At 42.9% G+C, this 15041-nt stretch overlaps 1 protein-coding gene across 1 annotated transcript; it reads left to right on the top strand.

Moving 5' to 3' along the window:
• Positions 1-8712: 8712 nt before the first annotated feature.
• LOC124010662 (probable G-protein coupled receptor 101) lies at positions 8713-10137 on the top strand. The gene has a single exon (XM_046323328.1). It carries the CDS (start codon positions 8800-8802, stop codon positions 10135-10137), a length of 1338 nt encoding a protein of 445 aa, XP_046179284.1. The 5' UTR covers positions 8713-8799.
• Positions 10138-15041: the final 4904 nt, after the last annotated feature.

Genomic DNA, 15041 nt, shown 5'->3' with positions numbered 1-15041 from the left:
AAATGGATGGGAGGGGTCTTTACCTACCTTAAAATGGATGGGAGGTGACTTTACCTACCTGAACTAAAATGGATGGGAGGGGACTTTACCTACCTTAAAATGTATGGGAGGGGACTTTACCTACCTTAAAATGTATGGGAGGAACTAAAATGGATGGTAGGGGACTTTACCTACCTTAAAATGTATGTTTACCTGGGGAGGGGACTTTACCTACCTTAAAATGGATGGGAGGGGACTTTACCTACCTTAAAATGGATGGGAGGGGTCTTTACCTACCTTAAAATGGATGGGAGGTGTCTTTACCTACCTTAAAATGGATGGGAGGGGACTTTACCTACCTTAAAATGGATGGGAGGGGACTTTACCTACCTTAAAATGTATGGGAGGGGACTTTACCTACCTTAAAATGTATGGGAGGGGACTTTACCTACCTTAAAATGTATGGGAGGGGACTTTACCTACCTTAAAATGGATGGGAAGGGACTGTATCTACCTTAAAATGTATGGGAGGGACTTTACCTACCTTAAAATGGATGGGAAGGGACTGTATCTACCTTAAAATGGATGGGAAGGGACATTTCCTACCTTATATTATTATTATATTATTATTATATTATTAAAATGTATGGGAGGGGACTTTCCCTACCTTAGAATGTATGGGAGGGGACTTTACCTACGTTAAAATGGATGGGAGGGACTTTACCTACCTTAAAATGGATGGGACCTTAAAATGTATGGGAGGGGACTTTACCTACCTTAAAATGGATGGGGAGGGACTGTATCTACTTAAAATGTATGGGAGGGGACTTTACCTACCTTAAAATGGATGGGAAGGGACTGTATCTACCTTAAATTGGATGAGAGGGGACTTTACCTACCTTAAAATGTATGGGAGGGGTCTTTACCTACCTTAAAATGTATGGGAGGGGTGACTTTACCTACCTTAAAATGTATGGGAGGGGACTTTACCTACCTTAAAATGGATGGGAGGGGACTTGGTTTTAACTTTTTCGTACCATACTTTTTCATTTGCTGTTTGGCTCAGTTACAAGAGCAGTGAGTATAAATTGCTTTTCGTGATTAAATTAAATATTATATTTCTAGTTGTCCTAATGAATTGTCAATGTAAGATGTAACTTTGCATATATGTTATATGCATGTACATTAAAGAGCTCTCTAAGCTATATGTATAGTAGATATCATTCTTAATATGCCTAATACATTTATGATGAGGCAGCGTAGCGGTAGATTTGACCCAATTATTGAGTACGGTCATGTAGTTTGATGTATTAAGCATGTGGATTGGCAACATGAAGGGAATGCTAATCATGATGATTTGCATATCAATAGTTTAGAAGCAGAATGATGTGTGGGCTGAGGTGTTGTGTAACATTGTTCCACACTTCACTATTATTACATCTTTTAGTGCTAAGCTAATATTCATGGTTATATGAAATCTTTAAATTTTGGTAATTATTTGCATTAATCCACTTAATTAAGATGAATGTAGTGATGTATGGTGAAACAATTACTATAACTGTGAATCAGTGAGGCCCCCCAACACGAGGTATTGATGTGTTGAAGGTACCGAACTGTCTGTTAAACCAGCTGGCACACAGTTTGGACACTCATCGGTACAACACAAGACTTGCAACCAGAGGTCTCTTCACAGTCCCCAGGTCCAGAACAGAGGCTGGAAAACACATGTATTAATTAGAGCCATGACTAAATGGAACTCTTTGTGGACACCAGGTAACACAAGCTTGCAATGAAACCAGATTTTTTAAAAACTGATTAAAGAACACCTTACTGCACAAAGGGGACTGTGAAGAGACACAGCCATTTTATATATCTTGCATTGGAATTTGCAGTGTATTATGTATTATAAACTGGGTGGTTCGAGGCCTGAATGCTGATTGACTGACAGCTGTGGTACATCAGACCGTATACCACAGGTATGACAAAACGCATTTTTACTGCTCTAATTACATTGGTAAACCAGTTTATAATAGCAATAAGACACCTCTGGGGTTTGTGGTATATTGCCACGGCTAAGGGCTGTGTCCAGGCACTCCGCGTTGCATCGTGCTTATCAATAGTCCTTAGCCATGGTATATTGGCCATACACCATACCTACTTAGGCTTTATTCTGAATTAGACCTAGATATGGTGTGTATGTACTGATATGTAGGCTATGTGTGACGTTTTAAATGTATGTAGTTCAGTCCTTGACTAACAATGTTCCGTACTAGGTGTTATGTCATGTTTCATGTGGACCCCAGGAAGAGTAGCTGATGCTTTTGCAGCGGCTAATTGGGATCCTAATAAATTCCAAAAACTGATTAAATGTATCAATCTCAGCACTAGATGGCGGTATAAACTCACTCTGTTATGACGGTTCAAAACCAGTAGTATCACTAATTGAATGGTGCCCTCAAAACCTGTTCCTTCTTTCCAACTGTAATAAGAGATTTCCTCTCATACTACCCACTCACATGGTTTTAATGTTTGACAAGTCATTACTACACAGAACCTTTGAGGACTCAGTCTTCATCTGATAGGGGGAGGGGCTCTGTGACCAAACAGAGTCCTTGATCCACTCCACAAGTACAGGAGAGGTGGATACATGTTTTATTCACTCACCTATTTGTTCTTTACACCACCAAATGCAGGAGCAGCTGAGCCTGGTCTGAAGTATCATGAGTGCCCAACCCACAATGCAGTCCGTCTCCCTAATACAGCTCGACCTCATCAGACCGATTCACATGACATCTTGATTTGATTTGATGGCTGATCAATGGGAACATTAGTTCTTCAGATCAACCGCATGCATGTTGGGGAATAAATATATGATTCATCTCCTCTCGCTCTTCTCGCTGTGGTTCCCTCTTCAAGGTTATTTTGCAACACTGTGACTTTCTCCTTTGAACCGCTTCCTCACTGCCAAAGGTTATAATGAGCACTAGTTAACAGCCTGTGTGTGAGTTAGAAATAATCTTAGGGGCCCCACAACTGAGTAGGGGTTGGGGGGCTCCAGGGAGAAGGGGGCCCTTCCTACCCAGTGTGTCTGGCTCCTGAGGGTGTCTCTGACAGCCACAGGACCAGGGTGTAATCCCAAAGGCCACTGCAGGCTGGAGGGCCCACAGGGCTCCCTTGGAACCAGGGGCCATGAGGAGGAAGAAGATAAACTTCTTCCTATGGCCACCAGCATGTAATATGCAGTCAAATCTTACAGGAAGTGCTTACTCAGCACTTCAAAGGACTTCTGGACACCTTAGAGAGAGCTCGTTCGTTACAGATGTGGAGTAGGATGTTGCTGAGGAGGCTACCCTTTAATTGGATTGGGCAGAGGATCTGAGCAGCTTTTGTTTCTCCATGCTATCAACTGTGAAGACTTTCAGATGATAATATAATTAACACATTCAACCTAGGATTGTTTCAAGTCAACATCCAACATATTTCTGTTTCTGCAAGTCAATTGGTCAATTTATGAATTATTCCATAAAGTACCAGTCTAAAGTTTGGACACACCCATTCATTTCAAGGGATTTTCTTTACCTTTACTATTTTCTACATTGTAGAATAATAGTGGAGACGCCAAAACTATGAAATAACACATGGAATCATGTAGTAACCGAAACATGTTAAAGAAATCCAGATGTATTTTACATTTGAGATTCTTCAAAGTAGCCACCCTTTGCCTTGATGACAGCTTTGCTCCACTCTTGCGCTTTCTCTCAACCAGCTTTATGAGAATGAATTTCAATTAACAGGTGTGCCTTGTCAAAAGTTCATTTGTAGAATTTATTTCCTTCTTATAGGGTTTGAGCCAATCAATTGTGTTGTGACAAGGTAGAGGTGGTAATACAGAAGATGGTATTTTACCAAATAGGGCTAAGTCCATATTATGGCAAGAACAGCTCAAAAAAGCGAAACGACAGTCCATCATTACTTTAAGACATGAAGTTTCATTAAGTTTCAAAGTTTCTTTAAGTGCAGTCGCAGAAACCATCAAGCGCTATGATGAAACTGGCTCTCACGAGGAACGCCACAGGAAAGGAAGATCCAGAGTTACCTCTGCTGCAGAGGATAAGTTCATTAGAGGTACCAGCATCAGCTATTGCAGCCCAAATAAATGCTTCACAGAGTTCAAGTAACAGACATCTCTACATCAACTGTTCAGAGGAGACTGCGTGAATCAGGCCTTCATGGTCGAATTGCTGCAAGAAAACACTACTAAAAGGACACCAATAATAAGAAGAGACTTGCTTGGGCCATCGAAACATGAGCATGAGCAATGGAAACATGAGCAATGGACATTAGACCAGACCGTGTCTTTGTGAGACGCAGAGTAGGTGAATGGATGATCTCCGCATGTGTGGTTCCCACCGTGAATCATGGAGGAGGTGGTGTGGTTGTGTGGGGGTGCTTTGCTGGTGACACTGTCTGTGATTTATTTAGAATTCAAGGCACACTTAACCAGCATGGCTACTACAGCATTCTGCAGAAATACACCATCCCATCTGGTTTGTGCTTAGGGGGACTATCATTTTGGTTTTCAACAGGACAATGATCCAAAAGACACCTCCAGGCTGTGTAAGAGCTATTTGACCAAGAAGGAGAGTGATGGAGTGCTGCATCAGATGACCTATAATAATAATAATATATGCCATTTAGCAGACGCTTTTATCCAAAGCGACTTACAGTCATGTGTGCATACATTCTACGTATGGGTGGTCCCGGGAATCGAACCCACTACCCTGGCGTTACAAGCGCCATGCTCTACCAACTGAGCTACAGAAGGACCACGACCTGGCCTCCACAATCACACAATTGGGTTGGTTTGGGATGAGTTGAACCGCAGAGTGAAGGAAAAGCAGCTAACAAGTGCTCAGCATATGTGGGAACTCCTTCAAGACTGTTGGAAAAGCATTCCAGGTGAAGCTGGTTAAGAGAATGCCAAGAGTGTGCAAAGCTGGCAAAGGTGGCTACTTTGAAGAATCTAAAATATATTTAGATTTTCTTAACCCTTCTTTGGTTACTACATGATTACATATATGTCATTTCATAGTTTTTATGTATTCACTATTATTCGAAAATGTAGAAAATAGTAAAAATAAAGAAAAACCCTTGAATGAGTAGGTGTCCAAACTTTTGATTGGTACTGTATTTCCTGATCACATGACCTGACCAAGAAACACATCCAGACCCTATAACCTGGACAGATCAGGTAAACCTATTGGCCTTATACAACATAGATGAAGAGCGGTCACTAGGTTGTGTCCTGCCCCCTCCTAGCCTGTTGTTACGCCATCTCCTGACATGCTATGTTGTTTACATCCAATACCTTAAGATTCCCACTTAATTAAACCAACTGATTGGATAATTCAAACATTTAGACCATTGAGATTATTGGAGATTCAATACAACGAACTGGAATAGTACACATGCAACTCCACATACTGTTGTGTAGCTACAGTGCATTCGGAAAGTATTCAGACCCCTTGACTTTTTCCACATTTTGTTACATTACAGCCTTATTCTAAAATGGATTAAATTGTCCCAAACCCCATCATTAATCTATACACAATACCCCAAAATGACAAAGCAAAATCTGATTTTTTGACATTTCTAAGTACTCAGTACTTAGCACCTTTGACAGCGATTACAGCCTTGATTCTTCTTGGGTATCAGGCTACAAGCATGGCACACCTGCAGTTGGGAGTTCCTCCCATTCTTCTCTGCAGATCCTGTCAAGCTCTGTCAGGTTGGATGGGGAGCGTCACTGCACAGCTATTTTCAGGTCTCTCCAGGACAAAGGCCCTAAACACACAGCCAGAAATGTGTGTTGGGTCATTGTCCTGTAATAAAAACAAATTATATTCACACTAAGCGCAAACCTGTTTGCTTTTTACTGAGAAGAGCTTCTGTCTGGCCTGATTGGTGGAGTGCTGCAGAGACGGTTGTGGAGAAGGAGATGGAACTTTTTGATGGCTAGATTGACCTAGTAATGCTTATTTGCCATAGACATGGTTCCAGGAAAATAATTGCAACCTGAGTTGCAGTATATTCCTTGAAAAGCCATTGTTGGTTCTCCTATTGTTAGGTCATGGTTGACGCGGAATTGAAAAATGCACATCTACTGTTATGTCTACGAGAGCACTAGACAAGGTCACCAAAGTGTATTTATTGATCATTTTGTGCATTCAAAAGTATGCTTTTATATAACATTAGCCATTGAGAAATATAAAGGGAAGGGGGAGTGTTTCTAGAGGGAATCTCTGTCAAAGTGCCACGAAATAGATCACCTATCATATCAACTTGAAAATAACATGCCACAAATGTATTTGATTTGAATGTTGCAAATGCTGCTACAGAACACAATTTCCCCTTGGTGACAGCTTCTGCTTATCTTATGTGGAGAGCATGATTAGAGTGTATTAACCATTACCACTCACCCTGCCCATGGTGTAGAACACCTGATGTCAAGAGATGGTTGAGTGGGCTCAACATGACCACTGATTCATTAGTCTAGACTCTGAAAGTCTGTCAGAGTGACCATCGGGTTTTTCGTCACCACCAAAACATTTCTAAAACTTGTTTTTGCTTTGTCATTATGGGGTATTGTGTGTAGATTAATTCCTCATCAATTTAATGTAGTCCATTTTAGAAGACGGCTGTAATGTAACAAAATGTGGGAAAAAGGAAGGGGTCTGAATACTTTCCCGAATGCCCTGTACATACCTTTAGAATTTGACTATTATATTTGACAATGATTCAACTAATTCAACATATATGCAAGGTTTATGAACTCAAATGCAAAACAACAATTGAAGCATCAATCAGTTCTTTGATCAGTCAGCCTTGTGCAGACTCTGCCACGAGGAAACAGAATCAATACATCTCTTTTGGTGATGTCCATCCGTGGCACGTTTATGGAGTCGGGTGCAGGAGTCGTTCTTATGCTATAATGTCTGTGTTCTGTTGGACCTACAAACAGTACTGTTCGAAGATCTGAAAAACCACCATCAATCAATGAGAAATGTGATTACACTGTTAGGTAAAGCATTTATTTTAAGGGCAATCTCTGTAGAGAGGTAAAAAAAAAAGAGGTTCACGGCCCTCGTAAGACATCACTGTCAAATAGAAGGATGTATTACAGAAGGAAATAGTTCAATGGTACCGGGAAAGATGGACATCTGAGGGTACTTAGCAGAAGAAGAAGTGTTGTTTCCCGTTAGGTTGCTCCAATCAGGGGAGGGGTGGTAGGGTTGGGAAATTTAAAAAATACAAAAAAGTGCGAGATTAGAAATTATGCAAACAATTAGTGTGATAGAACGTAAAATCTATCTGCAATATTGAAGCTGATGATCTATGCAAGATGCACCTGTGGATATTCCAGATGGGTGCAGGTTTAGTAGCCCTTTATTCCAGAAAGTTATTTTCGTTTAATTAAATTACTTTCGTAATATTTGGTCACAGGAAATTTACATTTCGAGTATAACGCTCAATGAAACACTGAACTACAACACCGGGGAAAAACACTGTTTGATACTTTGATCTAAATCAGGATTGCATTATGAATGTCGGTGCTCTCAAATAAATGTTGCTGATTGCAGATGAGCAGCTCTCACAGTGCAGGTGTCGTCCGTTTTATGACAAACCAGTATTTCATAGTCCGTTACATAAGGAATGCTTGATTTGTCATGAAAATAAACGGTAAAGGGCAGTGGAGATTATTCTTGTCCAAATATTATTCCCCGTTGAGTGATGACAAGAAGCGTATGCCGCTTGAGCCGTGGGGGTGGGGGGTGGGGGGCTGCTGCCATTGACGATACAGCGCGACGAAGCGATGACAATCGAACGGTATCAAAGTGGGAACCAGGGCTCTGGTGCTGAGGAGAACAGAACATCATCACCGACCAAAACACTGCAGCCTTCAGCATCTCAACCGAACCCGCCCCCAAACAAAGGAAAGATGGCCATTTCAAGGTAAAACATGTATTCTCACTGATACATTTGTTGCTGTTTTGGCAACAGTGAAGACTAGATTGTACAAAAATCATTGATTGGGAGCATCAGTGAGCAAGGATGAACTGGCATTTTGGAAGGAGTTGTTTGAATCCCTTTCCTTCTCAATTTCAAGTCGCCTATGTAAAATACTGCATGTTTATTTGCAATGCAAGTCGGGTATCAAGGAATAATACTGTCGTCAATTTTGTCAGAATGTGTTTGGCGATTGGGGTTCAAATTTGCACAGGTTTCTGTTGATAGATAATGACATGTACAGACACTCGTACTCTCTTTACTGGTCTAATGCAGCTGTTACAAAAATACATTGCCATGGGTATACCATGTATGCAATGGTTTTGCAGCTACAGTGGGGTCTGAAATTATTGAAACACTTGATAAAGATGAGCAATAAGGAATGTATAAAATAAATGATTTAAATAATTAGCTATATTGTATGCTCCAAAAAATTGGGAAATTATATTATTTTATACTGTTGTTTATTAATAAGTCGTAGTAAAAAAATATTTAAAAAAAATGTAAATGAATGAATTCATAGTGAAATTAAATCAGCCTCAACAATGTAGTCCTCTAGAATTAGAGAGTACATGCTGTTTGAAAGCAGACAAACCTCCGTTCAAGCTTGTGCTTTTGTCTTCTCTCATCCTCTCCTTTCAAGAAGAAAACGGACTGACAGAAAAGGGGACCTGTGAGACATCGGGTGGAAACGGTGAAGGCTGTGAGAGCTACAGTCACGCATGTTGTCTCCCCCACCCTGCCAACTTCAGCATGTCCACCTCTGAGGCGCCTGGTGTGAGCAGTAACTTCAGCACCGTGCCCTGGGACCCTGGTTCCTCTGGTCCTCCTGGCCCCACAGACTGGCCGTCGGTGGCCAACAGCGTGGTGAAGATGGTGCTGATCTCAGCCATCGTGTGTGTGTCTCTGTTTGGTAACGTGGTGGTGTTGTTAGTGTTCCAGAGGAAGCCTCAGCTCGTCCACGTGGCCAACCGCTTCGTGCTCAACCTCCTCCTGGCAGACCTGCTCCAGACTGTGCTGGTCATGCCCTTCGCCATCGCTGCCACCGTGCCTGGTGTGTGGCCCCTGGATGCCCGCTTCTGCCAGGCCCTGATAGTGCTCATGCACCTGTTTGCCTTCGCCGGGGTGAACACCATCATCGTGGTGTCGGTGGACCGTTATCTGGCCATCATCCACCCGCTGTCCTACCCCACCCGCATGACCCCTCATCTCGGCACCAACCTCATTGCCTGCACCTGGGTGTTGAGTCTGCTCCAGAGCACGCCGCCCCTCTATGGCTGGGGGGCCATAGACTTTGACCGCAAGCATAACATGTGTTCTGTGGTGTGGTCCTCCAGCCTATCCTACTCAGTACTGGTTGCCACCTGCTCCTTCTGGCTGCCGGTGCTCATCATGCTGGGCTGTTACTGGATGGTGTTCAGGGCAGCTAGGAGGCAGAACGCCCTTGTGCACCCCATCCAGACCCAGTCTAAGTCCCAGCCCAACCGGCCTCCGAATCCCCAGGCCCCCTGCCCCGGCAGCCCCCAGCGCCCACCCCAACAGGCACCCCCACCCCTGGACTCCTTCTCAGCCGGGGGGTACCCCATCCGGGGCAGGCACAGACGTTTCCACTACCACTGCAAGGCAGCCCGGGTGGTGTTCGTCATCATGGCCTCGTACATCCTGAGCATGGGACCTTACAGTGTTCTCAACACGGTCTCCATTCGCTCCAGTGCTGCTGTGCCTCCATGGCTAGCCTCCCTAGCCCTGGTGCTCTTCTTCTTGCAGTGCTGCCTCCACCCCTACATCTACGGCTACATGCACCGCAGCGTGAGGAAGGAGTTCCTGGCCCTGCTGTGTGGTCCACTCTGCAGGCAGGGCCGTCCCTGCCACAACTCCGCCCAGGACAGCTGCTTCACCGTGACCGACGGACGCTCCACGCTCCCCAACATGCCCACGCGTGTCTGCCCCCTCCGCACCTGGGAGGAGGGCACCACCACAGAGGCTACCTCCTCCTCCCCCACCATGGATAGGAGGTCCAGGGACACCCGCAAAGAGACCACCAGCCTGAGCTCTGAGAGAGAGCTGACTGTCCACACCACTACCAAGTAGAACAGTCTACAGAGAAACAGCCTGGGAGATGGGGTTGACTTGTCTTTCATGTGGCTGTTTTCACCTCCAATGAAGACATCATGGTTATTCAGCATGGTTCAACTTGAGCAGATCTGCCTTCTAGTCTACAGGATTATCCATTCTGACATTGTCTGTTTGTTGTGATTCAGGGTTGTTGTATTTTTGCTGGCTAGATTGACCTAGTAATGCTTATTTGCCATAGACATGGTTCCAGGAAAATAATTGCAACCTGAGTTGCAGTATATTCCTTGAAAAGCCATTGTTGGTTCTCCTATTGTTAGGTCATGGTTGACGCGGAATTGAAAAATGCACATCTACTGTTATGTCTACGAGAGCACTAGACAAGGTCACCAAAGTGTATTTATTGATCATTTTGTGCATTCAAAAGTATGCTTTTATATAACATTAGCCATTGAGAAATATAAAGGGAAGGGGGAGTGTTTCTAGAGGGAATCTCTGTCAAAGTGCCACGAAATAGATCACCTATCATATCAACTTGAAAATAACATGCCACAAATGTATTTGATTTGAATGTTGCAAATGCTGCTACAGAACACAATTTCCCCTTGGTGACAGCTTCTGCTTATCTTATGTGGAGAGCATGATTAGAGTGTATTAACCATTACCACTCACCCTGCCCATGGTGTAGAACACCTGATGTCAAGAGATGGTTGAGTGGGCTCAACAAGTCCACTGATTCATTAGTCTAGATCACTACTTCAGCACCAGAATCATGCGGCCTTTCCCAAACAGCATCTCATCTAGCCAATATCCCCCATTTATCTGTGCCCCGTGATTCAGCCAGTCTATGCAGCCTGCCAGTGCAGCCAATTAATTCAGGGTGTTATGGGGACGGTGGAGTGTCCATGCCTGTCCGTAAAGCCTATTGAGCAGGCTGAACCGTCTGGCTCCCTCTCAAAGCACCTCGTCAGAGAGCTGTGCAGTGTCTCATTGACTGTTCCCCTCCACTACCAAGTGGATGTGGCTCTACCAAGCCTTCTGAAGGCTACACTGTTCATGTTTGCCTTAGCCAGTTTGGCCCTCTCATCTCGAAGTTTCAAAGGAGGCTGAGGAGCTCGCACAAACGTCCGTTACCTGAACATGGAAATGCTTCTTGGTAGGGCTCCACTGACCACATCCGCTCACTTAGCCGCTTCTGTAAAGCGTAGATACCATGTAAGTATTGGTGATACTTTATCTTTGTCCTTCTGTAGCTCAGTTGGTAGAGCATGGCGCTTGTAACGCCAGGGTAGTGGGTTCGATCCCCAGGACCACCCATACGTAGAATGTATGCACACGTGACTGTAAGTCGCTTTAGATAAAAGCGTCTGCTAAATGGCATATATTATTATATGAGCATAGTAGGGAAATGAGGTCAGACTATTAGTCGATTTGAAACAGGTTACAGAGAACTGTAAACCCAGTACTATAGCTAGATTCATGTTGAGACCTCTGAAAATACTGATGGTCTCAAACTTTCAATATAGTAAATGTACATACAGTGCATTGGGGAAGTATTGAGACCCCTTGACCTTCCACATTTTGTTTCCTTACAGCCTTATTCTGAAATGGATTCAATATTTTTTTCCCTCATCAATCTACACACAATAACCCAAAAATGACAAAGCAAAAAACAGGTTATTATTTACATAACTATTCCGACCCTTTGCTATGAGACTCGAAATTGAGCTATGGTGCATCCTGTTTCCATTGATCATACTTGAGATGTTTCTACAACATGTTTGGAGTCCACCTGTGATAAATTCAATTGATTGGACATGATTTAGAAAGGGACGCATCTGTCTATAGAAGGTCCCACAGTTGACAGTGCATGTCAGAGCATAAATTGAGCCAATAGGTTGAAGGAACTGTCCGTAGAGCTCCGAGACAGAATTGTGTCGAGGCACAGATCTGAGGAAGAGTACCAAAAAATGTCTGCAGCATTGAAGAACAGTGGCCTCTATCATTCTTAAATGGAAGAAGTTTGGAACCACCAAGAGTCTTCCTAGAGTTGGCCGCCCAGCCAAACTGAGCAAACGGGAGAAGGGCCTTGGCCAGGGAGGTGACCAAGAACCCGATGGTCACTCTAAAAGAGCTCCAGAGTTCCTGTGGAGATGGGAGAAAGTCCCAGACGGACAACTATCTCTGCGGCACTCCACCAATCAGGCCTTTATGGTAGAGTTGCCAGCCACTCCTCCGTAGAAGGCACATGACAGCCCACTTGGAGTTAGCCAAAAGGCACCTAAAGACTCTCAGACCAAGAGAAACAAGATTCTCTGGCCTGATGAAACCAAAATTGAACTATTTTGCCTGAATGCCAAGAGCCACGTCTGCAGGAAACCTGCCACCATCCCTACGGTGAAGCACGGTGGTGACAGCATCATGCTGTTTGGGTGTTTTTCAGCAGCATGGACCGGGAGACTAGTCAGGATCAAGGTAAAGATAAACAGATCAAAGTACAGAGAGATCCTTGATGAAAACCTGCTCCAGCGCGCAGGACCTTAGACTGGGGCGAAGGTTCACCTTCCAACAGGACAATGACCCTAAGCACACAGCCAAGACAGCGCAGGAGTAGCTTCAGGACAAGTCTCTGAATGTCCTTGAGTGGCCCAGCCAGAGCTCGGACTTGAACCCAATCTAACATCTCCGGAGAGAGCTGAAAATAGCTGTGCAGCGACACTCCCCATCCAACCTGACAGAGCTTTAGAGGATCTGCAGAGAAAAATGGGAGAAACTCCCCAAATACAGGTGTGCCACGCTTGTAGCGTCATACCCAAGAAGACTTGAGGCTGTAATAGCTGACAAAGGTACTTCAACAAAGTACTGAGTAAAGGGTCTGAATACATATGTAAATGTGATTAGTTTATGTTTATACATTTGCAATAAATTCTAAAAACCTGTTTTTACTTTCTCATTGTGGGGTATTGTGTGTAGATTGATGAATTAAAAAAAATCAATTTTAGAATAAGGCTGTAATGTAACAAAATGTGGAAAAGGTCAAAGGGTCTGAATCCTTTCCGAATGCTCTGTAAATACAAATGGGCACATACCGATTCGGTATTCCTCAAAGGCATGGGATGAATGTAGTCAGACCCAATAATAATTATTGGCACCCTTGATAAAAGGCCACCTGGAGTTTGATAAACGACATTGGCACTTGGATTGGAATAGGCGCTTTGCCCAGATGACATGAAAATAGAGCTCTGGCTACCCACACCAGTGGTGGGTTTGATGTTGAAAAACAGAAGTATATGCAGAAAAGTAGCTCATACCTTGGGTAAAATATGGTGGTGGATCTTTGATGTTATGGCGCTATTTGGCTTCCACTAGTCCTGGGGCCCTTAAGGTTAACGGCATCATGAACTTGACCAAGTACCAGGACACTTGGCTGCAAGTGGATCTTCCAGCAAGACAATAACCCCAATCAAGCAATCAAAATCTGCAAATAAAATGGTTAACTGACCACAAAAAAAAAAAATCAACATTTTGCAATGGCCATCACAGTATCTGTACTTGAACCCCATTGAAAACCTGTGGTTTGAATTGAATAGGACAATCAATAAGAGCAGATCTAAGGATATCAAGGATCTGGAAAGATACCATATGGAGGAATGGTCTGAGATCCCTCCCAATGTTTCCTTCAATCTCATAGAACATTTGAGAAAAAAGTATGTCATTATCCTCGCAAGGGGAGGGTGCTGGCTTATTGAAAACAGGGGTTCCAATCATTTTGAATTAATCATCCGATCAATTGTATTAGTATAAAATCATTTCCCAATTGTTTTAGCATACAATATGTATTAATGCATTATTGTATTACTTATTTCATACAGTCTTCCCCCCTCATCAAGAGTGCAAGTAATTATGGACCCGACTATACATGTAGAAAGAGCAGTCTCTGCCCCTGGACTTAAGGAACCAATACTTGTTTAAAAAAAGAATAGTACTTCAAGTGTAATTGTTCAATTTAAAGCAAGTTCATCTGAGAGCTCATCACAGAATTGTTGGCCAACAAACAAACATGGTGTCAATATAGTAGTTTCAGCAGTGGGTTATCTCTGCTCTGAGAGGAAGTCCTTCAGTAAGTGTGATCTGTATGCATGTTGTTGAGAGCCTGAAGTGTGTTAAGGATGAGTGAAATAGACTTGAATGCTGAGAATCTCGATTTTCAGCCATTTTGCTTAAAGGTAATTGACCTTGAGTGCTAGTTGACAATCAAACATCAAAAAGGAAGGCAATCATCACCAACACCATTGTAAATTATTGTGTGATATGTTTCCTGTTGAACATGTAAAATAGTGACACTAAAGTAAATAACAATGTTTATATGCAGTACTTCTTTAAAAACTAGACATTTGTGAAGATTTCTATATATTTTTTTCCTCTCAACATGGTCTGAGGATGCTTGTGTACAGTTAATTTATGAAAATGAATAAACGCGAGAGTTTAACAACGCTGATCAGAACTCCTTCCATGGAGTGGCAGTGAGATTGACGCTTTGCCTTTAAAAAAGGGGCAATCCAAGGATTGAAAAACAAAAGCGGTCAGAGCGCCACTTATTTTGGTAAACATCTGGGCGTGTTATATTCGTCAATAAATCAACAGCTGTATATGATTTAACCAAATTAAACGGATGTACCAATCCCGGTTTGCCCCTTTAAAAAGGTGGGAAAAATTTCCATCTGAGAGAATAGAGGTTTTATGCATCTAGTGAAAGTTACCGAATAAGACATGTCTAAATGTGGTATACTGTATCGTTATCATCCACCAAGTTGTATTCTCCTGTGCTGTGTGAGACATTACAATCCATACAAAAACATGAGTCATAAGCTTTGGCTTACATTTCTACTGTTATAGCAAATTCATTTACGATAAAGATTTGT

This window comes from Oncorhynchus gorbuscha, linkage group LG23 (genome assembly GCF_021184085.1).
Source record: "Oncorhynchus gorbuscha isolate QuinsamMale2020 ecotype Even-year linkage group LG23, OgorEven_v1.0, whole genome shotgun sequence".
Lineage (NCBI taxonomy): Eukaryota > Metazoa > Chordata > Actinopteri > Salmoniformes > Salmonidae > Oncorhynchus > Oncorhynchus gorbuscha.
The sequence above is the reverse complement of the archived record's forward strand: the minus strand, read 5'-3'. Positions and strand labels throughout refer to the sequence as shown.

Excerpts from the sequence above, each read along its gene's own strand:
- LOC124010662 (XM_046323328.1), top strand. The coding sequence starts at position 8,800 with ATGTCCACCTCTGAGGCGCCTGGTGTGAGCAGTAACTTCAGCACCGTG.